This window comes from Mus pahari, chromosome 5, assembly GCF_900095145.1.
Source record: "Mus pahari chromosome 5, PAHARI_EIJ_v1.1, whole genome shotgun sequence".
Classification (NCBI taxonomy): domain Eukaryota; kingdom Metazoa; phylum Chordata; class Mammalia; order Rodentia; family Muridae; genus Mus; species Mus pahari.
This window is the reverse complement of record NC_034594.1, coordinates 20,596,227-20,620,301: the sequence shown is the minus strand read 5'-3', so window position 1 is coordinate 20,620,301 and position 24,075 is coordinate 20,596,227. Positions and strand designations below refer to the sequence as shown.

General features: G+C 45.3%; 1 protein-coding gene across 21 annotated transcripts in view; it reads right to left on the bottom strand.

The window, feature by feature from the left end:
• Positions 1–549: 549 nt before the first annotated feature.
• The window catches only part of Map4k4 (mitogen-activated protein kinase kinase kinase kinase 4), a 125,891-nt gene continuing 102,365 nt past the window's right edge, over positions 550–24,075 (bottom strand). For 4 of the 21 annotated variants that reach the window (XM_029538638.1, XM_029538643.1, XM_029538642.1 and 1 more), the window contains 17 exons: positions 22,782–23,012; positions 21,863–21,969; positions 20,099–20,250; positions 19,370–19,467; positions 18,555–18,563; positions 17,005–17,180; positions 16,128–16,248; positions 14,979–15,170; positions 12,745–12,862; positions 12,280–12,450; positions 9,068–9,211; positions 7,043–7,177; positions 5,628–5,728; positions 3,963–4,112; positions 3,275–3,434; positions 2,383–2,522; positions 550–2,197 (listed from right to left, as the gene is read on the bottom strand). In XM_029538638.1, the coding sequence (XP_029394498.1) occupies positions 2,114–2,197; positions 2,383–2,522; positions 3,275–3,434; positions 3,963–4,112; positions 5,628–5,728; positions 7,043–7,177; positions 9,068–9,211; positions 12,280–12,450; positions 12,745–12,862; positions 14,979–15,170; positions 16,128–16,248; positions 17,005–17,180; positions 18,555–18,563; positions 19,370–19,467; positions 20,099–20,250; positions 21,863–21,969; positions 22,782–23,012 (2,289 nt within the window). In that variant the 3' untranslated portion in view covers positions 550–2,113. The remainder of the gene's footprint in view (positions 2,198–2,382; positions 2,523–3,274; positions 3,435–3,962; positions 4,113–5,627; positions 5,729–7,042; positions 7,178–9,067; positions 9,212–12,279; positions 12,451–12,744; positions 12,863–14,978; positions 15,171–16,127; positions 16,249–17,004; positions 17,181–18,554; positions 18,564–19,369; positions 19,468–20,098; positions 20,251–21,862; positions 21,970–22,781; positions 23,013–24,075) is intronic. The other 17 variants (XM_021197481.2, XM_021197484.2, XM_021197480.2 and 14 more) reach the window with 11 other exon arrangements.

Genomic DNA, 24,075 nt, shown 5'->3' with positions numbered 1-24,075 from the left:
TCTGACTGAGTCCTCTGCTGATGGGATAGTCCAAGTCTCAGATGGGATAACTCTTTTACTCTAGGTTAGCCGCAAACCAGAAGAGAAACACTTTTTGCATCACTCTAAAGTCATATCACCAGAAAACAATTTTTACTTCCTTTCCCTCTAAAAGGAATAAGGGTTGCTCACTTATCTTGACCTATCTTTTTTGGTATTTACAACCAACCATTTAACTGCAGTCGTATATTGTGTTTTTCACTAGATTTTTGTTGTTCATAAAACAGAAGAGAATGACTGGCAGCTGTGTGAACCAAGGCCGGATGGCACAGGCTTGGCAGTAGGTACGGATGACTGTTGCATGGGACAGGGACTGATGAAGCACGCTGTAAAAGGAAATTAACCACAAAGGAAGATCAAACCCCTGAAACCCCGAGCTTGTGTCTGGGGAATGAAGCGCACAGCAGCTGTCACAGGCTATCCCACTCAGAGCAAGACGGCAGGGCGTGGCTCAGCACTGATCCCTTCACTGAGATACTAGCATCCTCAGAGCATATAGTGATGACCAGGAAGCAAATTATTACAAGACATTTATTACAAATGTCACAGACATATTCATAAAGAAAAATTAGTTTTAAAAAAAGAGAACGAGAGCACGTGGGAGGAGAAAGGCAGAGTGTGGATCTTACGCCGGAACACAGGCAGGGAGGGGCCGGCTAGGAAGAAGCGGGCGAACTACATTCTGAAAACAGTTTTAGTGCATTGCAGTTTTAGAAAAGGGACACCCTTGGTCCCGAGAAAAGGTTCCTGCAACATGAACAGTCTGTGTGACTCCCCAGTGTGACCCCTGCCTGCTTCCAAACCCAACTGAGGACAATGAGATCTCTTGTGTCACAGGTGGCAGCTGGCTGCCTGTCACCCGCTAAGGGTGACCTTGGTGAGAACAGAGCAATCTGCATGCTGGAAGCAGACTGCAGCAGCCACGGGCTACTCTCTGCTGTCACAGACAGGCTTGTTTGTTTGTTTGTTTCCTTTTTTTATACCTGATTAGACTTGTGACAAAGTCAAACTTTAATCAGATAGTTTTGGTATTAAGGTTAAATTAAACATTAATGTTTTCTGCCAAAACCATAAACTAAGTCACCTCTCAATGCATTAAAAACAGTGAGGTAGGCAAAAAACAAAACAAAATGAAAGAGAAACCCACAGGAAAGCTGACCTTCACCGACGGTGTGTGCAGGCCACGGCGAGCTGCACTGTAGGCCTAACAGACTTTAAACCTGTAGCCGAGGCCGGGCTAATACTGTCACACGACAAACTTCTGGCCCTCCAACAAGACACACACTTTTCTTTTTCTTTTTCTTTCTTTTTTAAGAACCATCTGCACAATTTAGGCAAAACTTGGTACACAGAAAAATGACCGAGTTCTTGGCCAGGACAACCCCCTCCAAAAAACTTTCAAAGAAACAAAATGGGACCCTTTAACCCACCCCACCCCACCCTAAGCCCCACCCACAAAAAAGGTATCCTAGTAACTGTGTCTTTCACATTTTATAAATATTAACTTCTTAAACCTGCACCTTCTTCTCTGTCCACATACTGTCACATTACAAAAAGAGAAATGTCAATTAAATACATTGTTAATGTTACTATATTAAATCTGTTCTCTGCTTCTGCAAGCTGCTTCTTACACCCACTTTTCACTTCTTTGTGCCCACTGCCAACGTCTGACGGTGCGCTCATCACACCCTTCAGACACCCACAGGACAGTCGCTCGCTCGCTCGGAGACGGCCTCCTGGAGCTGCAGGGAAGGCGTGGCGCTCGCTCGCTCTTCCTGGTCTGAGTCCATTCCCAAGCACTCCTAGCACCGATGGTGGAGTCCAGACAGCACCAGCTGCAACGCAGCCTTGATTTATTTGAGAAAGGAAAAGGAGAGAATGGGAATAAACTGGCAAAAAGTGTAGGAGGGAGGGGAGAGGGCCCGACCCGACCCGATGCGACGCGCAGGCGGCCTGCACAGACAGCTGTCCTGGCTGCAGCAGCACAGCTCTGAGCTCCAGTTGCAAGGAATTCCAAGGTCTCGCTCGGGGTCCTGCCGACTCCAGAGGTCAGTGGTCCCAGCTCACACTGCCTCTACCAGCTCAGAAGAGAAGTCCTGCCTAAGGTCATGAAATAGACCTGGCTGCTGCCACCAGAGCGGACGGAGGCAAAGAACACCTGCAACACAACAAGAGGGCACAGTCAACAGCCACTCACTACCTCCTGGTGCCCAACCCCAGATAGGCCATGTGAAGTGTTTAAAGGTTTCCTTGGTTCATTTTAGAATGTGTCATCACTGCCAGTGGACCACAAGCCACTGTACACAGCAGCCGAAAGTGCCCAGACGCTATAGGAAGCCTTACCTTGTCATTGCGTTCACACAGAAACTTTAGTCTCTGAGCCCTTTTGTGCATAAATACACCATCCAAGTGACCGGTTTCCACAGATCGTATCTCTATTGCCTTCTCTCCCCAGCCCATTGTCTGATTTGACCGGATATATGCTTTGAGAGAGGGAGAGACAAAGTGTTAACAAGGAGGAGTCTTGACAAGCCTTCTGATTCCCATGCACCATGCTGAGTGTCCATGAGAACTTGGTTTGCCAGGAGTTCTGCCTCAGTGCTGGGCATATCTCTGAAAGCCTACTTAACTTGCAAGAGGCCCTGCGTTCACTTTACAGAAGTGACCAAGAGAGGGCAGTGTGCTGTATGCCTGTTCTGTCATTGGGTAGTCATGAGTCAGTACCTGAACAAGCCAACTTCCCTGGAGTCTTTCATGCCACTTCTACAAACAGCCATGAGAGAAGGGAGGAAGAATGGTGAGCAGACACACCGGGGACATAAGCACAGCCATGCAATGTCAAGCATCTGCCTCAGTTCCTGACCACAATGCAGAAAACTACGCAGGAGCCTGTGGTGACTGGAACCCAGCCACTTGAGAGCAAGCAGTGTTTCTTTCTCTGATTCTCCTCATGCCACACAAATTGGTAAAAAACAAAACAAACGCATACACAAACTAACAAACAAACTAACATCCCAAACACCTGCCCTTTAGGTAACTTAAGAGTCAAATGAGAGGCAGCAAATGCACAGCTTTTAAAGTACCCAAGAATTACTGGGAATTTGTTCTAACCTTCTCCCATCTGCTGATAACCACCGAATAGCCAGACAGTGTGAGCAACATGCAACATTAGTACAACACAGAGATGTGGTCCCAGTGGCTCCTCTCACGGACGCCTCATCATGCCACGTCATACCTACAGATGTTGGCATCTCTCCCCACTGCAGAACCACGTCCTTGGTGATCCTTCCGTATGTGTTAACGTAAACCCCCTCATCTTCATAGCACACCAGCAGCTCCATTCCATCCGTGTTGGGGAGGATAATGATTGCATGGGGTTTGATGCTACACTGAATCTAGAGAACAGGAACAAGGAAGCAGGTCTGTGGTCATCCCCAGTGCTGTGAACGTGCTCAGCCAAGAAGGCCCAGTGAATGTGGTAGTGTTGCACCCCTGGTCATTCCTACCACAAACAGGCAAGAGCCTTGGGAAGTCCATGCAATGTACAACCCAGAGTCTATCATTTACAGGCTGCGTGCTCTGCTGATACACGTGTCCGAGGCCCTGGGCACATAAGCCAATAGCAGACTCATCTGAGAAACATTCCCAGCCCAAGGTGCTCTGCCTGACAGCGACAGTCCCAACTCCATCCCATGTTAGTCAAAGCCAGTGCTAGAGGTCCTCAGAGGGCTTCACAGAGCCAGCAAAGCAGGTTTCTATGGTTCCCAAAACAAGAAGCTACTGAAAACAGTGCTTCATTTAAACACTCACCCTACACCACGGGAACGAGGAACCCTGCTTGTGCTAGTCACTGAGCAGAGTACGGGGAAGTCAAAGCAAAGTGAAGCCAGCCAGCCAACTACAGCAAGTGGGGTCTCTCTTACGTGTGTTGGTAGATAAATGTCATAGACTGAGCCTGAATCCACATCAACAGCATGGAATCCCGCACAGGATCCATAGATCACTTTCAACCTCTGGCCTTCCTCCACAGTGAGATCCACCAGTAATGGCTTATGTAGCAGTTCTCCAAATGACTACAGAGGTAATCAAGACAGAAGTAGGACAACAAACTTACACATCAGATGAGAAGCGAGCTGCAGGCATTTGATTTATCAAGTGGATTGCTAACTAGCGTCTGGAAGACACATCTTCCCTCCTACCTAGCTGAAGAATTCTCTGTCCTATCCAGCTGTGTCTTGATTAGAACACAGGCAAAATCAACAATGGCAAGAACTGGCACATTGTAGGATTCGAGCACTCATTAGACACAGCAGAGTAAGCTGCTGTAGGGCTCAAGGCACTCTGTCAGGGTTGATGCTGTGAGAGCCACAGACTGGAGCTGTGTGACTAGACTCAAGCTGCAGTCAGTTCTTCACATCAGCACAGTTCTTAGGTCTGGGGCTCTGGGCTATAGAGTGGTATAAAGTATTGCTCACACCAGTGTCTAGCACATAGGAATATGAATACCAGACCCCAGAAGATGATGTGAATAATTTTATAATTTAGTCTTTTCTCAGTAATACTAGGACTTATCAAAAATGGTAACCCTGACTCTGAATCCATGGGGGAACCAAGCAGGAAGCACCCTTTAATTCAAATTTCCTAAGTAATTGAAACTTACTAATTCAATAAACTATATCAATATTGTTTTAAACACAATCATTTTAGATGAAATTGTTTCTTACACTCTGCTACAATGTTCCTTGATTACTGTTAAAGTTCTATACCTCAAAACAGAAATAACTATTATATCTATCTAACGCTAGAACAGTAGAAATTTTAATTAAGAATTTTATATACTGGATTTAGGGCAATCCCTAAGATAAATTACTAAAAATACACAGAGAACAAAGACTGTCAGTTCTCTGCCGTTTGGGAGTGTGGATGCATACAGACTATGGCAGTTACCAGCACTGTTTCATATGCTACCTCTTACACCACACACCAGAGTGAATGTGACCAATTATGAGTGCGTGTGAACTCACAACCAAAACAGTCCCAAGCTTAGCACAAACCATTTTTCTGTAAACATCAGGATTCTGTTAAAGTGAGTTTTCAAATATCAAATAGGAGAACAGGACCATATTATACATATTTTAACTCCCTTCTTCTAGTTAATGTACAATATGTATTGCTTATATCATTAAAAACCTGTAATTTATGTAGTTGTTTTTTTGTTTTGCTAGGTATCCCTGGCTGGCCTTGACCCCACAACAATCCTCCTGTCTCAGTCTCTCTGGCATGCACTACCACACACACACACTTAGTCTTTAAACTGCACCGCACTGAGCACATGCACTTCACAGCAGTCTCCTGTTGAGCCCTCTAACCTAGAGTCTAGATCTTCCACACATCTATGTCTTTCAGGGACCAACTACTTTTTAAGGGACGGTACAAATACCATTTTGGCAAATTAATCATCTGAGAAGTTAGAAAATAGTTATACAGCCTATTTTTATGTTATAATAGCCAAATTGACAGCTTTGTCATGTCACAGCTTTATATTAACTGTTCAGACCTTTAAGCCAACTTAAAACTGGCAGTTTTACCTTAAAGGCCATAAACTTGTGATATGGCTTCGGTGCCCATGCATAGACTTCCACAGAACTCTTCAAAGCAATTACCAGAAACTTGATTCTTTCATATTTTACTGAAACAAACATAAAAAGCAAGAGAAATACTATCAGTATTAACACGAGCCATAAATTCTTTTAGTTGCCATTTGCAAACTTTATAAATATACCCTCTGTTACTCATGCGAACAACTAAGAGTTGGGGTGAAAAACACAGAGGGTTTAAGCTACACATGTAGCTTTTCCAACTCGTCAGTCTAAGACCTCATAGTTTGGCTGATAATTGTAATGTCTTAGATTTCACAGACATTTTATTATCAAGGGTCTTGCCAGGCAGACAACCCTGAGGACTGGAGGGCTCACACAGACAGAGGAATATGTTAGAAGCAAAGTTGTAAGCCATGTGACTCACAGAACATGCACCATCTTTCACAGCTACTCCTGTACCCTAGTGCGATGCTCTGGCCTGCTCTGTGGCCCACCTACATGGACCTCCGAACATCACACTGCTGCTTGCCTGGGACACAGCTTTGTTAAACTTCACACGCTGTCAAATCCACAGAGTTATAACCAGTGGGCAGTGTTAATAGGCTTTCTGGAAAGCCTAATAGACTGATGGAAGTCATTCTGTGTGCACTGCTAATCCCTATAGACCATACCATAGCTATAAACATTAAGGAGGTACTAGGGCTACATGGGAACCAAACTAAAGTCTGTTAACTTTAATTAACTGTATCTTAGCCTCCTGGTCTTGGTGGGAACTCAGAATCATTCCAAATGCCAACTGCAATAATTATTAACTGCCACAATGGATAAAGAAGACAATGTCAGATTATAACATCCTGAGAGGTGAACAAAATAACTGCGTATAGTCTGCACTATAGTAACATATGCAAGCATATCAGTGGACTCTGTAACTGTAACCAGCTGACTTCTATAAAATTACACTGTCGTTCCCTTAAAACTCTATGTTATGGCCATTCTTTCTCATAATTTCTAACCAGCACTTACTTTTTTCTTATGCAACCAAAGTTGGCTTGGGTTTTGTTAAGATGACTTTGTGAGAATCACTGAATGTTCCAAGGAAGAGAAATGCCAATCACAAAACAGTTGCTAAGACAACAGACCAGCCACAGTCACTTAAAAATAAGGGCATAGGGGCTCTGCACAATGTACTTAAAGATAACAAGCCACGATACCAGTTAAAGTCTCAAATGTTCTCCCAGTGACTGTGAAGGGCCTCCCAGCATACGAGAACTACAAGCTGGAAAGGTGAAGGAGGAAGAGACCTGCAGGTCACAGGACACCTCACCAGTTTCATAGAGCCCAGTAACTTAAACCTGACTCTAACAGAACTCTGAAGAGCAGAGCAAGGCCCCCGGAGCACTCACCGACTTTATAGTGCACGCACCCTTCCAAGTCGCCCACAGTGGTCCACCCTTGCTTCTTCTCAACCTCTGGATCATTATGAAGAATCTTATTTCTTAGCCAGGATAAATAGTAGACACGTAACTTATCCTTTTTGCCTAACAAGAAAAATATAAGTATTTCACATGCATGGTCAAAAATCAATGTTATCAATAACAACAGTGTCCAAGAAAAAAACAAAAACAGTAGATACATTTCCCCTGAGAGAAATAGTCCATCTGGGAAAGGCATGGAAACTTCATGAAACAATTATAGTGGTGATTCTGGATAGCAAGCCCATTATATAAGAGTCAATTACTTTCCTATATACCAACAACAAATAATGAGGAACTGAAATAAAAATACTATTCAAATTAACACTAAAGTAATGAAATAGACATGGGTCTCACATGACAGCTGTTTAAAATATCTATTTGAGGATAATTAGGAACGTGTTAAAGATGTTAAAGAATTAAGTGTAGAAGTACTGTGTGCATGGATAGAAAACCACAATGTCAGTTCTTCTTAACTTCAACTACAGATTCAACCCAAACCATAGCCAAGTTATCTGTGTGTGTTAATAAATATACTCTAACGTTTATACTCACAGGCAAAACAGTGACACACTGAACAAAATATTTAAATGAAAACCAAAATTTTTGAACAGTTCTTGACTTCAAGATTTACTAACCAAGACCATGTGGTTATTAGCAAAAGAATGAGCAAGTCAGTTAGTGGAGTAAAGGGCCCAGAAACAGCGGCACCACGCATGGTGAGAAACAGAGGCACACAAACGAGCACAGTGAACAAAGCAAAAGGAAGACGTCTTCTCTAAAATAAACAGTGTTGTGAATGAAAGGCAATATATTTGCAAACCTTAAAACCTTTGATGAAAATAAACTAAAAATGAGTTGCAGACTTAAATGTGAAAACCCAAGCTATCAAACTTCTAGAAGAAAGCATATGAAAATATCTAGATGGATCTTGGATTTAGCAGTGACTTTTGGGGTAAAACACCAAAAGCACAACCACAAAAGTGAATGCAAAACAAAACAAGCACAAAGTGTTAGGTTTCACTAAGCTCTGGAAGACGTGAGGAATGAACAGAGAAGCCAGAGGCAGGGAAAGAGCACTTTCAGGGCCCATGTAATAAAAGATTGCTATCTAAAATATTCAAAGAAATCCAGTAATAGAAGAAAAAAGAAACCTAACTGCAATATGGGGTAAAGGTCTAAACAGACCCCTTACACGGGGAGAGAGATGGGACTTAGCCACAAGAATGCACAGAACATTCACATGCCAGGGGACTCCGTGTTTACACAGACATCACTCCATCAACCTATCAAGACAGAAACCGCCCAACGCTGACAATCTCAGACATCGGGATGTGGTGCAGAAACTGTCCTTCCCAGCTGTCTGCTGCGAGACAATGGGTCCATGCTACACTGCACAACAGCTCAGCAGCTCTCCGAGACAAGACAGACCTCTGCCCAGTGCTTCTGTCTGTCAGCTGTGTTACTCTGCTTTTTTTTTTTTAAAAAAAAAACCAAATACATAAAATGAAAGCTTGTGTTTAAGCAAAAAGTTGCACATAGATACTTATCTAAGCTTTCTTTATAACTTCCTATCCAGAAGAACCAAGATGTCTTGGGGCCTCAGGAGGAAGTACAAATAATACTTTTTAGGGGACCAAAACTAGACAGAAATACACAAATCACTGTATAGTGCCAAAACCAAGCCAATGCTCTCCAGTGATATAAACCACGTGCTCTGATAGGTAGTAATGTGTTATTACTAACAAGTAAGAGACACCGTGCCACCAGGGCACAACATCCAAGCACAGGTGTCGTGGCCGGCATCTGGGAGTGTGCCACGGCTGTGTGCAGCTTCACATCATGAAGACACAGTTCTTCAGTAGCTCGGCCAGTTCAGAGAAGGAGCTGAGCTCAGTATGTATGGCGTGGCACACTGCAACTAAGGCCATGGATTCTGCTTTACAGAACACTCACCAGAGATTGTCACCAGGACATTCAGGCCTTCAAGCACATCCATTTGCTGGAACCGTCTTCGGCTGATCAGAGGGTACACTTTCCCTTGGCCACTTCTGTCCAAGAGCATCAGACCACTCTCTGTGCCAACCAGCAAGTTCACTCCTGTTCAAAAACACGGAGAGGCCTACAATTTAGGTTCTGATAGTGTAGAGCTTTACCATAGAACAGAAAAACATTTTCTACTTGAAAGATGACAGTGTCCGTAATTCCTAAAGGAACGCCCAGAACAGTGAGGTTAAAGCAACGATCCCCCCACCTCCTGACACAGAAGTGACAGTGACATTTACTTAAATACATCAGGGAGCAATGAGGAGATACCCCCACCACACCTGCCCCCAGGGAACTGAGCTCCCAGTTGTAAGCTCACTATTTCTTGGGTTTTGGAGATTCTGGTCCATCTGCTACTATGACCCCACAACTGACAACCTTGTAGAATGACTTACAGAGAGTGCATGCCTCTGTAATCTCCATTGGCTTATGGACTGGTCTCAATCAGTTCCTACCACTGAGAAACAACTGCACTGTGTCCCCACCTTCCCAGAAGCCTGCTTACCCAGCCAGGACATCACCTGCTCCCATCTCTCTCTATGGACACTGCCAGTGCTAATCATACGCATGCCCACTGTGGCAGGGCAGCAGCTCCTATGGCCCCACTGTACTCCCCTGTTCTTCCACACACTAAAGATTTCTTCTAAAACCAGGATTCCCACTGAAGGTAACTAACATCTTCTTCCTGCGCCTTCCTTCCTTCCTCTGCCTCTGACACGCCATGCTTTCTGATCATGTGAGAGCTGGCAGACGCAGGCCTTCACTCAGACTGTCCAGATAACCTCCACTGTCTCACAGGGGAGCAAACAGTACTCGTTTTCTTACACACCCACTGAGAGTCACACAGTACACCTTTAAAATGTATGCCTTCCAAGATGCAGTGTCAAAAGTTCTGGTCTAGCGTTTGGGATCCCATACTTCTCAAGACATTAGGCTGCATCCACTAAAGTTAATATTCAACCATCCTTATTTTTGGAAGCATTGGACTCTCCCTCTAAATTTACATATTTATCCAAATGTTGCTTCTTTGATATAAAACCTTCCCCTTTGAAAGCATCTTCCAACATGTATTTATGCTCCCAGGGAACTAAACTCATTCATTCACACCAATTCTCTAAGCTGGGTATAAATCCCCTAGACAAGCAATGAAGTATTTGTGTTCTTTGAAAGTACCTGCTACGTCAATAATCTCATGGAGATGAAATGGGGAGTGGGTGGAGTCAAGACAGTCTGTTAAAGGGTAGTAGTCTAAAACAGCTTAGAAAACTAAGCATATCTGGAACCTTTTCCCCAATATTAAGTCAGATTTGGAATTTGCTTTTAAGCGAGTTTTGCTGTAAGATTATGAAGCTGTAAGCCACATACTCTAAGTTGGTGCCCTGAGTACACCCAACTCATGTTCATGGGATTATCTATAGGAACACTATCCATATAAATTGATGAACATAAAGACCTAGTGCTCTGAGTACACCCAACTCATGTTCATGGGATTATCTACAGGAACACTATCCATACAAACAGACGAACATAAAGACCTGGTTCTCCAGTGTCACAAGCCACACACACTACTTGAAGATGACAAGTGCAGACAAGGCTCCTCACAGCCAGCACAATTCTTCCCTCTCTATGCTGCTGTCTGTCAGGCACTTGTCCCAGGAAGAAAGCAACTAAAGCAAGGGTCCTTTAGGATGATCAACGCACTAGATCAAAGTACAGAAAATGGAGCCCAGGGCTTGCTGGGACATTAGAGGCACATAATGGGATACTAAGACTGCTTGCTCCCAAGAGTAACTTTGTTGGGCCAAGCATTTATTACCAATTTCAACATAACATAAATTTAAGACAATCTCTACAGCTAATATAACATGCAAACAACATTAAAACCATTCAATGTGAATAAATGATAGCCTACTTTCTGAAATAAAAGCAACTGGCATCTACTGCACAACAGCAGTGTGCTAGACACACTTCTGTGCCAGCTTCCTGTTGTATGGTCCCCATAATCCCTTAAATAGCTAGTTTTATTTTTATCTATGCCAGTGTTTCCCAACCTTCCTAACACTGCCCTGGTGATCTCCAACCATGACATTATTTTCATTGGTACTTCATGACTTTTATTTTGCACTGTTATGATTTGTAATGTAAATATCTATGTCTTCCGATGGTCTTAGGCAGCCCCTATGAAAGAGCCCTGTGACTCCCAAAAGTTGGAGAACCACTGATCCAGATGGTCAAAAAGGTCCTTACATTGCAGGACCATATGAGCTTCAAGACAGTCATGACACAGGCACAATTTGTGACCCTGAGAAAGCAGATGGGTCTGCTGTGAATTTGGCAGCTTCTCAAAAGACTTTGGTAGAGGACAGAGCAGGAACTTAAGCAGGCAAGAGAGAAGGGCAGGCCACATGGGTGAGAACAGGAGCTAGGAACAACAGTGTAAGGTTCTAAAGATTAAAGGCAAGCCCTTGTGTCCACCTCAGCTGTTTCTCCCAAACAAACAGAAAGGAGTAAGAAAGGCCGAGATGTGGAGGGGAGGAGAGCTGATTTACTGCTGCAGAGGACGTGGTGACTGCGATGCTCAGGGAACAGGACTGTGGGGAGTGTGTGACTTCATGCCATCTGCATGTGCCGTGCCAGGAGTAAGAAACTTCTGGGCAAAAGCAGCAGAACCAAACTGTGGGAGTAAATGTCAGGGTAGGGCAGGAGGGCGGGAGCTGGCAGGAAGGCTAGCATGAACTGGAGAAGGCAGAACTGAGCATGCAGCAGGAGCCCCGCTGCGGTCCTGAGCACACAGACAAGCCGGGCTGACAGCCCCCTGAAGACTGCTCCTAAGAGCCTCGTCTGGAAACTGGTCAAAGTCACAGACGACTTGGTGACCACAGACACCCAGACTTGCTCTTCCTCCATCCTCATACTGACCTCCTCACAGGAGGAGGAGGGGCAGCTCCTTCTTCCCAAGGTCCTACTGCTGACACCATTGCAGTCATACGCATGCGTTCTGTTGCAGAGCACACACTCAGCTAAGCTGAAGGCCCAGGGCAGGAAACAGTGTGTGCTTCTCTGCATGACAACTCTGTGCTTCAGAATAAAACTCAGTCACCTGATAGCAATGAGGTACCTACCCCATAAGGCAGCACACAGGATCTCTGAGTTAAATCTCTTCTTGTATTTACGAATCTCGGGGGTATCACTCTGTGGCCTAGTGTTCGTGGGGTTCACATTGACCACTGAGCCTTTCCGAGTAGGATCTTGCCTTATGGCTTCTGGTCTCAGCCCATCACAGGAAAATCCCACTGAAACACAGTGCAGTGAAGACTTATCTTCTGTACACAGACACCACGCCTCACGCCCTCCAATGCCCCAGATGAATATCTATATACACTGCAGCGGATGCTTTCTCAAAGAGAAGGTGTTCTACAGAACATGGACATGGAAAGGGAACTGACCACGACCTCACTGTGACCCTGGCAATGGGAGCGATGGCCTTGCTGGCGGAGGACTGTGCCTCGAGCAGCCATGCCATGCTTGGGCCCCATGGGGAGGCGCATGGGGACCAGGCCCTGTCTGACTGATGCTGCTGTACTTACCCACAGAAGTAACTGTCGTTCCACTAGATGGAGAAATCTGTAGTAACCTGGGGTCTATAAAAGGTGTAAAGGAGGAGGAAGATTTGTGTTTCTGGAGTGTGCTACTAGCGGACTGAGTCTGAAATGTAAATTTCAATTTCATTAATAGAAGAGACATTTAAAAAGTGAACAGTAAAAATCACGTCAATTCACTTACACACAGTACCATCTCCCAACCCAAGCCTTCTCCTCCTGCATCAATCCCCCCAAAGCCCAGCAGGCATTGCAAATGCTGCATCTCTTCCTCAAGACACATACACACCAAGGGCAGTGATGCTGCAAACTACCAACAAAAGCACCGCTTTACGAACAGGAAGTTCCTAAACAGCATCTGAAGTGTTGTAATAGCAATTCACTACTTTCCCAATTTACTTCCAATACTACAAAGTACAATCAATAAAGGTTTCATCTCCTATCTACTGTGACAGACTACTGGTGTGGTCGCCTATCTACTGTGACAGACTACTGGTGTGGTCGCCTATCTGCTGTGTGTGACAGACTAACTGGTATGATCTCCTACCTACTGTGACAGTATTGGTGTGATCTCCTATCTACTATGACAGTATTGGTGTGATCTCCTATCTTCTGTGACAGACTATTGGTGTGATCTCCTATCTTCTGTGACAGACTATTGGTGTGATCTCCTATCTACTGTGACAGACTATTAGTGTGATCTACTTTATACTATGACAGAATCACCATTAAGTCCATACCACACAACAGGGCTCATTAGTAAACATACAAATGACAGTAGACATGACTTTCTGGCCTTTTAGGAGCACTGGTGTTAATAATGTAACTAAAAACCAAAAAATAAAACAAACAAACGAACGAACAAAAAGCTTACAGAGAAAGTGAAACAGTTAAGTGGAGATGTAATGATGGTTAAAATCAAACAGAAACACCTGCCAGTTAGTGAGTTAAGACTATATGGTAAGATGGAGCGTGTGATATCACCAAGGAAAGGCGTGCATGCACAGGTCTCAGGACAGAACACACCGATCAAGCAAGCGCCTTTTCCTCTACTCACTTCTGCTGTGGGGTACCTGAAAGTCACTGTGTCCTACAGCCCATGCCATTTTAAGCTTCCCCACTGACACAACATCTGCCATCTTGCAGGCTTCTCACCCTGCCCTATCAATTAGTGGCCAAGCCATGATGGCCAGCCTGATGCCAATGCTGCTCAGAAAGCAGCTTTCTGGTGCCTGACCTCAGCAGAAGGCTGTTTCTGTGTTTTCTAATGAGGGAACCAAAGGATTGCTGTTGTCCATAGTCAATCAAGTGTTTATGTTGACAAGACTGGCTGAAACTAAATGACTGTTTAGAGCTCTCTCAATTATTAAACAATGGACTCAATAGGCCCCAAACCTGTGAAATCAAATACTTGCTTAACTAAGCAGGTGTTCAAGGTGGGCTCTGTCACTGCACTTGGGCATGACCTACTTACAGAACAAAGGCTCACCCACCTATGACCCAGACTGAGCAGTACAGCCATGCCATGAACTCACAGGACTTCCTCTATAAAACCTTAAATTAAAAGAGCGCTCTGGCCTTTGTCCTTGCTCAGCATCATCCTTTTCTACATTTTCTCCCCAGCACTTGACTTCTTAAACCCTGAGTATGTGTGGATATCAAGGGAACAGATCCCTTTAAAAGGGTGGGTGAAACCAAAGTCGTCAACCAATAACCAACCCCCTCCCCAAAATAAACAAATGAAACCAGTAACCAACAACAATGAACGCCTATTTTCAGGGGATTCTCACAAAAGACAAGCAGTTTGTGCAGATGAGGCCAAGCCTATGGAGTCACATTTTCCTGTATCTTATACACTGGATAAAAAAGAATGAAGAGGCAAATTCCACAAATGACTACAAGGATTTCATGCCAAATACGTAATGGATCTGAAAACACAGCAATCATTTTATTTACTTTAAAAAAATAAATAATAAAGCAAGCCATGCAACTCTACTATCTAGAAGGGAAACAGTGAACTGGCAAGTTCGGGGACAATCCACCTAGGGTTAGGGATCTGTATGAAGATCTGAACATGTTACTTGGGACTGGGGAGGAGGGCAGATGGCAGAAGAGCAGGGAGCAGGGAAGGGGGGCTTCTGGGAAGGGCTTCTTTGCAAACTAGCTCCTAGGCAGTGCTGGTCTAACCCCAGGAAAGCAGCCAGCTGTGGTGTGAGACATACCTCATTAGCAGTGAGCTTGTCCTGGGGTGTCTGTGGGGACATGGTGGGTGTCGGCTGGCTGGAGGATGGGGAGGAAGAGGTGGAGGAAGTGGAGGAGGAATGGCTTTGCTGTAAGAGATCTGGCAAGAGGTGAATGCGACCCGCAAAGCCATTGCTCTCATGATGGCTGGCACGCTTTTGGTCAACTGTACTCTGTAGAAAAAACAGGCACACTGGTCTCGCTCAGGCGATGCTGATCTTGCCGACAACCCTACTGATACCTGCATTGTTCAAGGGGCTGTGTGGCTTTCCAAACTGTGTTAGAGTAACAAGGAAAATCCAAGGAATTAGCCAGAATTGCTCAAACTTCCTTGCCAAATGCCCAATTTGAGCCAACCGAAGTCAGAGTACCTCACTGGGGTCCACCCAATGCAAGTGGCAAGCGTTTCACCTGGCTCATCTGCAGCAATAGCAACTGATGGAAGACCACCCCCTTGTTTTCTCTGTAAATCTAAGCCACCTCTAGAGAGTACCCTGTGGTTCCTCTGAATCCTGATCTTAGGTTCTTCCTATTTTCCAGCCAAATACACTGCTGTGGCATGAAACACGCAGGGGAAAACCCAGAGCCTGGAGAGCGCCCTGTCCTGCTGCAGTGAGGAGCCTATCACTTGGTTGAAATCTAAGCTAAGAATGAACAGTTATAAAACACCATGGTCCAAGCAGAATCCATCTTGCATCACAAATAGAGATTTTGTTTTGGACCTCAGGAGACCCGCTCATCCCCGGGCCCCAATGCTGCAGACACAGGGCCAGATGCCCCGGCAGGGCCTCAAGGTGGCCATTAGAGGCTCCAGATCTGTACCTTCCCTCTGTGAGCCTTCACAGGGCTTCTCTACCACTCCAACACAGACTGTGAGACTCAGCATGGTGCTTGGATGGAGGCTGCCAAGGGCATGCAGAGGAACAGCAATGTGGGTGGAAGACTACTGGCTACCTTCGTGGCATGCAGCACACCTGCCTCCCTCGCCCAGGACACGCTACCCTCAGAGTCGCGTTAACATGAAAACGATGATGATGTAGAAATAGCATGGGTGAGTGAGTGAATGAGCAGGTGGGTTAATGACCATAGGGAAGCTCAGCCTCTGACAACAGGAGAGGAGGCTCCGGTACCTGGCGGACGATGAGGGTGCCCTCCTTGGATGGGGTCATGGCTGGCTCACTTTCTACATCATCATGAACGATCATTGTTTTCACAGATTCTGTTTCACCATTACTCAGATTCAGAGATGACCTGAAGAGACAAGATCTGCAAGTCACGGATAACAAGCCAAGCCATCCGACACTCTCAAAGCTATAGGACAGCAAGCACATACGTGGCTTTCTCCCACAGAAGAGTTCCTTGCTGTTCACTTTGTTCTTAAGTAGAACATTAATTAGAATGAGTTCTTATGTCTATTTAAGTCATACCACACTGAAACATCCCTTTTACTGAACCCTTAAATTAAAAGAAAAGAGACATGCTGAGATATTGTGGGGAGACACTGTGTGGTGTTATATGTGTGTTTGTATATGTGTATATGTGAATGATGTAATGTGTGTGTGTCTGTGTGTATGTGGTGTGGTGTTGAGTGTGTGTGTGTGTGGGGGTGGGGGTGTATGGTGTAATATGTGTGTCTGAGAATGCGGTTGTTTATGTGGTTTGGTGTTAAGTGTGTGGTATGTACAGGGCATGTGTAGTATGTGGTTGTGTGGTGTGTACAGGGTGTGTGTGTGTAGTATGTGTGCATATGGTGTTATGTGTTGTTTGTGTGGTGTCATGTAGTGTGTGTGTGGTATGGTGTTGAGTGTGTGGTATATAAATGGGGCACATGTAGTGTGTGTGATGTAATGTGTGTCTGTGGTGTGTACAGGAGGCATGTGTTTTGTGTGTGTGTGTGTGTGTGTGTGTAAAAGCTGTATGTCATTGAGTTAATGAACAGGGCAGAAGGCTGCAATGGAGAGAAGGCCCAGTGGGAAGGCTCTTGTCTTGAGCCCAGCAAGCACTAACGCTGCTCTGGTGTCTTCTGGTCCCGAGGTAGAATCATCAGCCCCCTCCTGCTCCACGTCCTCCTCCTCCTCATCTGTGGTCCCAGACTCCTCACTGGAGGATGAGTAGTCAGTTACTTTGTGAGGTGGCCGCACATCTTCCACTGCTCGAAGCTCTTTGGCCAATGCCGTCAAGTCCTAAGACACAGGAAGGAAAAGGAAGTTAGGAAAGGTGACAAGCCTTTCAGGCTAACTGCCAGTGAGTAACCAGAGTCAGCATCCGAAAAGGATTCGTGGGAGTCTGTACGGCTATGGCTTTGCACAGAAAGAAGAAGGCAGGTGTAACAGACAATTCGATCCCACTCTACCATGGTCTGCAGGATGAGCTGACAGCACTGCTTTCAGTAAGTCTAAGTAAGATACGAGAGGCTTTTGCTGCAAAGACGGGACTGGATGATATCATGGCTTTCTTTTTTCTTTTTAATAAAGACAGTTATTTTTCTCTTTTAAATTTTATTTTTTTCATTTATAGAAGTACACTGCGGCTGTCATCAGTCACACCAGAAGAGGACATCCAATCCCATTACAGATGGTCGTGAGCCACCATGTGGTTGTTGGGAACTGAACTCTTAGCCACTGAGCCATCGCTCCAGCCCAGACAGTGTGTCTAAGAGGACTATTTAGAACTGAGCACACTGGCCTCTAGTTACACAGCCCCAAGCAAACATATCTGGGCCTTTTCCCCTCCACAGTCCATGAAGAACCCCAGGCTGCCTAAACAGCAGAGTGCTCACCCTCACCTCCCTATTAGTACCTGCCATGCCTGAGTTGGGGCATCCGCAGGGGAGGGGGAAGCTCATCTGCCACGTGCCACGGCAATTCCCACTGGCCTTCCCTTGAGACTTAGCCACATTCCCAATTATACAGACAATGATTGTGAACCTTAGAGCAAAGTTTAGTAAAAACTGGCTTCATTTTTCTTTACTGTGTTGAGATAGTTAAAGATTCTTATCAATTCTCTATATCTAATTTCCTAGACTGATTTAAATCCCATTTAAATCCAAATTCCCTTTTCTATATGGGAATTTTATTTAAAATCAATAGCATTTTAAAAACCAACTACACGACTGTTTTTCCCTTTTAACTTAAAGAGCAGCTCCAGCTTAGTACTCTTCTTTTATGCAGTTAAGAATATGGTTTACATCTGACCTCGAGCCTCTGAACTTCTGAACTATCAAAAGCAAGCTTGAGCCTGCTATGTCCTGGCCATTATCTGTGGCAAAACAGCTCCTTTACAGCAATTGTTCCAGGGAGGTAGGTTTGGCAACAAAGACCCAAAGCTTGGTTCATCTGCTAAAGCAGCCGGGATGGCCATTAAAGGCAAGTGAAGGGCAGAGGGAAAGTCAGAGCTGAGCAGAGCTAAGAGGCAGAGAGCACTGCTGGAGCTAGCCATCAGAGGGAGGGAAGGAGGGAGGGAAAGAGGAAAGGAGAGAAGGGGGAGGGAGGGAGGGAGGGAGGGAAGGGAGGAGGAGGGGAAGGGAGACAGGGAGGGAGGGAGGCAGGCTGGCTTACCACTTCTCCCTTCAGGACATGGCGATTCCATGGAGGTGGAGAGGAAGGCCGTCATTGATGAAGGATGCAGAGCAGAAGGGAGCAGGCAGCAGAAAGAAGGGGGAGAGGGCATCCAGAAATCAGTTAAAGAGGAAACTAAAACTTCAATAGGCTTAAAACCCTACAAGTACCCACAGTCACATGACTAACTGCCATGACAAGGATCGAGGATGCAGTCACAATCATCAGCCCAGAGACCAGGGGCAGCACTCATGCCATAGGAGGGCTCAAGACGCTCATTCACACACTTATTCTGAAAGCCTGTGCTGCAAACACCAAACTTACCAAGAATAAGGTCAATGCCAAGCACTGATTGTGCATCGTGCATGCGTGCGTGTGTGTGTGGGGGGGTGTGTTGGAGCTTTTGGCTTTTACTCAGTATTACTATAAAATACTTATTTCCTTAAAAACTGCCAATGCATAAAATTATATTTTATTCTGCGCTTCTCTGTAAAGCTCACTAGACAACTAGTGTAAGGCCGAAGTGGAACAAAACTGCCCTAGCATTAGCAATGACTTCAGAACTGAGATGCCTAAGGATGAACCCACAGAGGCACCCTGCGTCAGACAACTCTTCTACCTCCTCACACCAGGGAAGGGCCACACAAAAATCAAACCGCTGCAGGCCTCTCGGTCACCTTTTCTTTCTTTTTGCTGGAGACTGAGCTTGGGACCTCCCATGTGCAACTGCACACCCCAGCCCCTTAACAATATTCTTAACACGAAGGTTTAACTCAAGCTTAAGCCAGAACTGGCTGTTTTTACCCAATACTTACCGCAGGCTTGAGAGGCCGGAATACTTCTTTCTTATCGTCAGGCTTTTTGGCTGCACTTTCCAGGCGTGGCGATGGAGAACCTTCAGACTTGGACGATGCTGGTATGTTCAGGAGAGACAAAAAAAAGCAGAGACTCAGATAATTAATTGCATGTCACACACTCTCCACCCCCTCCCCATCAGTCTAGCTTCAGGCTTCCCCCTGCTGACTTCAGTCCACCCCTCTCCAGAGAGTCTGAACTCTGGGCTAAAACAGGGCCAAGGGACATGTTGGCAGCCCTTCTGAGGGAAAGGCTTCCTACTTCCCACTTCAGACCCCACATCTATTTAATACATGCTTCCGAGTACTGAGAAGAACACTGTGAAGGAATTTTTCCACTATGGTCACCAGTAATACACACTGACTACAGCACAGCCTCGGAGTTCAAAACGGAAGAAATGTGTTCAAATCGCAGCTGAGACATTTAGCTAATTGACCTTAGGCAAAGCGTTTAATTCCACTCAGCTGTGAAGTGCCTACCATGGCACAGGTGTGGGAAGCACTGAAAAAACAGCTTTCTGAGTATCCTTACTGGGACTGCTTATATCCTCAGCACTCTATATCAAAGCATCACTTTGTTAAAATGCAGCTATATGCAGAGCCGGGCCTCCTTTTCCACATGGAGGTCTTTTAATAACAAACTGCAGCTATGGCTGTTCCCAGAGAAAGTGTGTGGGAGAGATAGCCTACATCTCACTCTGAAGCGTTCACCGGAACCACTCTGAGACCCAGGATGGGAGCCGGGCTGGGATCCTGAGTTGCTGGACCCTGAAGAGCTGCCACTGCCTGGCCTGGGGACCAGCTTTTCCACTCTCTCCCAGAGAAGCCGGGGCTCAATACTACTGTTAAAAAGGAGAGAACAGTGTCATCCCATCACACTATAGCAGAGACATGCACTGAGGTGGACTGTGGAGGCAGAGAAAAGCCTGCAACAGTAGCTAACACAGTGCACTGCACACTCAGCACACTGCATAGATAGCATGAACTGCAGAGCTCACTGCACATGGAGTACACTATACACCCAGCATACTGCACACAGAGCACACCACACATACACAGCACAGTGTGCACTGCACACAGAGCACACAATACACAGAGCATACTGCACAGAGTTTACCTCATACACAGCACACACAGCATACTGTATACAGCATTCTGTACATAGCATACTGCACATACAGTGTACTGCACACAGAGCACATTGCACACACAGTGTACTTCACACAGAGCACATCACACATAGCATACTGCACACAGAGCATATTGCACAGCATACACTGCACACAGAGCATGCTCTACAGAGTGACATCTGTGCACTGCACACACAAAGTGCACTGCACATTATAAAGACTGTATTCAGGGCCAGCATCTTCAATATCTTAAACCCAAAAGATGCTGAACTTTATCTTCTTGATAAAGCACATGAAATCCATGTTATAAGTGAAGTGAGATCTGACTGTTTAGAGCTACAACCACTTCTGTCCCGTCTATAGACCCTACTCTTAATTGGAAATAATTACTCAGGAAGTTTTCTGTATCTAGGTTACCCTCATCCACTATGACAGCCCCCACACCTTGGGTACCCACAGTCCACCCTGAGATGAGGCAGAGCTGGCGAGGCTTCCTGCCATGGTTAGACCCAGAGCACACACACTGGGAAGAATCTGGCCCTGGACACTGTCTGTCATACGAGAGTGTCAGAGCTCTCTGGTCACCAGCATTAAAAGGCTGCCTGTAGACTCTGGACTGCCATCCATTTGGCCACTTGTACCAACACTGCCAACACCACAGGTCCACTGATGCCCAAATTACCAAACACTTAATGATATCTGCAGGGCAACAGTGACACGTTTTCAGTAAGTGCACAGGCAGCACACTCCACGCCTGAGCAAACGTCAGAGCCACTAACTAACTACACGTGACTCCAGCACCTAAACCCAGATGACTCCATCAAAAAGGTGAAACTTACTTCATTTTAATTAAGTTAAATCCATACTCAGCCTCATTGGCTAATAGCTACTTCATCAGCCAGAGCTACCCTGAACCTCAGCAATGACATCACTTGGCTAGCATGGTAGTCTGTGGCAGGTTGTGAGGTAAAACTGACTTGGCTGTGATTTCTTTTAACCAGTCTAAACCCTCACGATTTCTTCTAGACTAAAAAACTCTCTCAAATTACGTTTCTTAGAACCTGTTCTCAATCCTCCCTTTTCTACCTTTACAGAGAAACGTAGTTTTCATTTTGAAATTACATTACACATCAAGATTCAAATCTGCTTTTCACTACTGATTAATGATGCTACTGCTGCCAGTGGTGGTGGTAGTGGTGTGTGTAAAACATGTCATGTCTGTCTAGGACCTCAGTGCTGGAGGTGCACATTTCTGAAAACAGACAACAGATGACTCTCTGAAAGACTGCGAGTCACAGCACATCTCCTGTCAGTTCCCTTTTACCTGGTGGAATTTCTCTGTCCTGCTTGGCTATTTTGCTGTCCACTGCCCTGCAGTGGGGAATCCCGACGGGAGAGGACTGGGGAACGAGAGGTTGTTCTCACGGGAACCTTTAGGTAGGAAACACAGCAGTTAAGACAGACAACAGGAGAACACCACAGCTCCCCCACAGCTCCCCCTCCTAACAGTACTTTATAACACAGTCTTCCTCAGCTCAGAACGCCTGCCATGGAAGCTAGCTCCTCCCTCTCCCAAGCTTCCCCTGCTCCTGCAGGATCCAAAGAGCCTGGCCCATCTCTACAGTCCTGTCACGCTGAAGTCATGTTTGGACTGAAGCAGTGGCAGAGAGCATACAGCAGCACTTCCCTGAGAGAGCATGTGACAATCTCGAAAGTAAGCTCAAAGAAATCCAACAATGGTCTACAAATAGATCCGCAGGAAGCAAAGACTGGCAAAGAAGCAAGAAAATATTCAGAGGAAGCAAGTTCTAAGAGGAGGGAAAAATACACTAAGATGTGTCTTTTAATCCTCTTGTACTATTAAGTACAATACACTCAACTTTAAGGTAAAAAAATCATCTTGTTATTTTTTTCTCATAAGATTTTTTCTTAAATTCTTGATGTCATGCACAATAATAGAGCTTCTGTATAAATGTATAATTCTACTTATTTAGAAGGATGTTGTTTAAAATTTTTCCCATAAACACTTTTTATTAAATTATGTTTAAAAGCAGTCAATGATAAACACTAACTAACCATTGGCTAACTGTAACTGCCGAGGTGGGAAATGGCTTCCCTCCCTGAGAAGTCATTTGAAACTTCTTGCCCTTTAACCCTGATGAAGTAAGTCACTGTTCCCATCATCACAACAAACAGTAAGTTTAAATAAAGAGAAAACAGCGCATCTGTCTGTCTGTCCTTACCCTTGGAGGCACCTCGTCACTGTCTGATCTAGACCAAGCCTTTTGGGTGGGCTCGGGCACCTCCGACTTAGAGTCAGAGCTCTGACTGAGCCCCTCACTGCGGGAAGGTGGACATGGGTCCTGAGAGCGGAGATGGTGGTGTGCGAATTTGGGAGAAGGGTCACTGAAGGAATGGGACCTCGAGACAGGGGAGACATTGTTCTTGAGAGATGCCAGGTGGGACCACTGTACCTTACAAGAAAACAAAACACAAAACATTCAATGCGTTCTGCATACAACTAGCTTTTCTGGTCAACACTAAATCCCAAACAGGAGGTAGCAGAAGTGGAGTGTGAGTCAGGGAGGCACAGTGTCAAGCATGGAGCAGCCAATGGGCTCCATGCTGGTGACAGGCAAGAGGGAGAGCAAAGGTACACGCACAGGGAAAAGTGCCCAGACACAAACTGCAGACAGCAGTGGGCAGGGGCATGCACAGACCCCAAGGGGAGAGTGATACATGCATGTCCATGTCAGCACAGAGCAGTGGGGATCACAGAACAGAGACACTGCTCGTCAGCAAACATCCCCACCACCTCAGAGCCTTGGGTCTGAGGATCTGACTGAGGAAAGAGATATGGGACATATTTGTGTGTGCACACACACACTCTTCCTATTATGAGACTGTAGCGGAGTAACTTAAGAACAGCCAACTTTTCAAGTATACTAATATTTTGTTTTCTCCCAATCTTAAAATGTTTTAAACCTAGCTGAGTTTACACTCCTAGTTATGAAAAAAGTGGGACTAAAATTTCTTTACCAAAGTATCCAGTACCAAGACAGCCCAGGCTAACCAGCATCAAGATACTCTGGGCTGACCAGAAGGAATATGCCTTTGAAAAGAGAACTCAAGACATGACAATTTGCCAAGTGAATTTCTGCAGTCACTTTTAAAAACATTCTCTCAAAAATCTATAAAATATTTTAGTAAGAAGTATCTGTATCTTACTGTTGGAGAATAACCACCCACTAAGGCAGTTATAGAAGCTGTAACTCAGCACTTACTAACCACTGTGTCTTGTACTGCCTCGCCTGGCTTCTGCAGGTGAAACCGGCAGCTAAGACCCAGTGCACAGTCTCTGTGGGTCACAGGCAGATCCAAAGGATCCTAGCTTTGGTACAATCCCATACTACTAAAACATCTTAAGTGTTCACTGGGAAAGCAACCAAACGGATGTGTCACCAAATAACGCTAAGTGGAACTCAACGCTAGGAGCCACATGAGTTTCCCTCCAGCAGGTGAAAGTTTGGGGCAAGA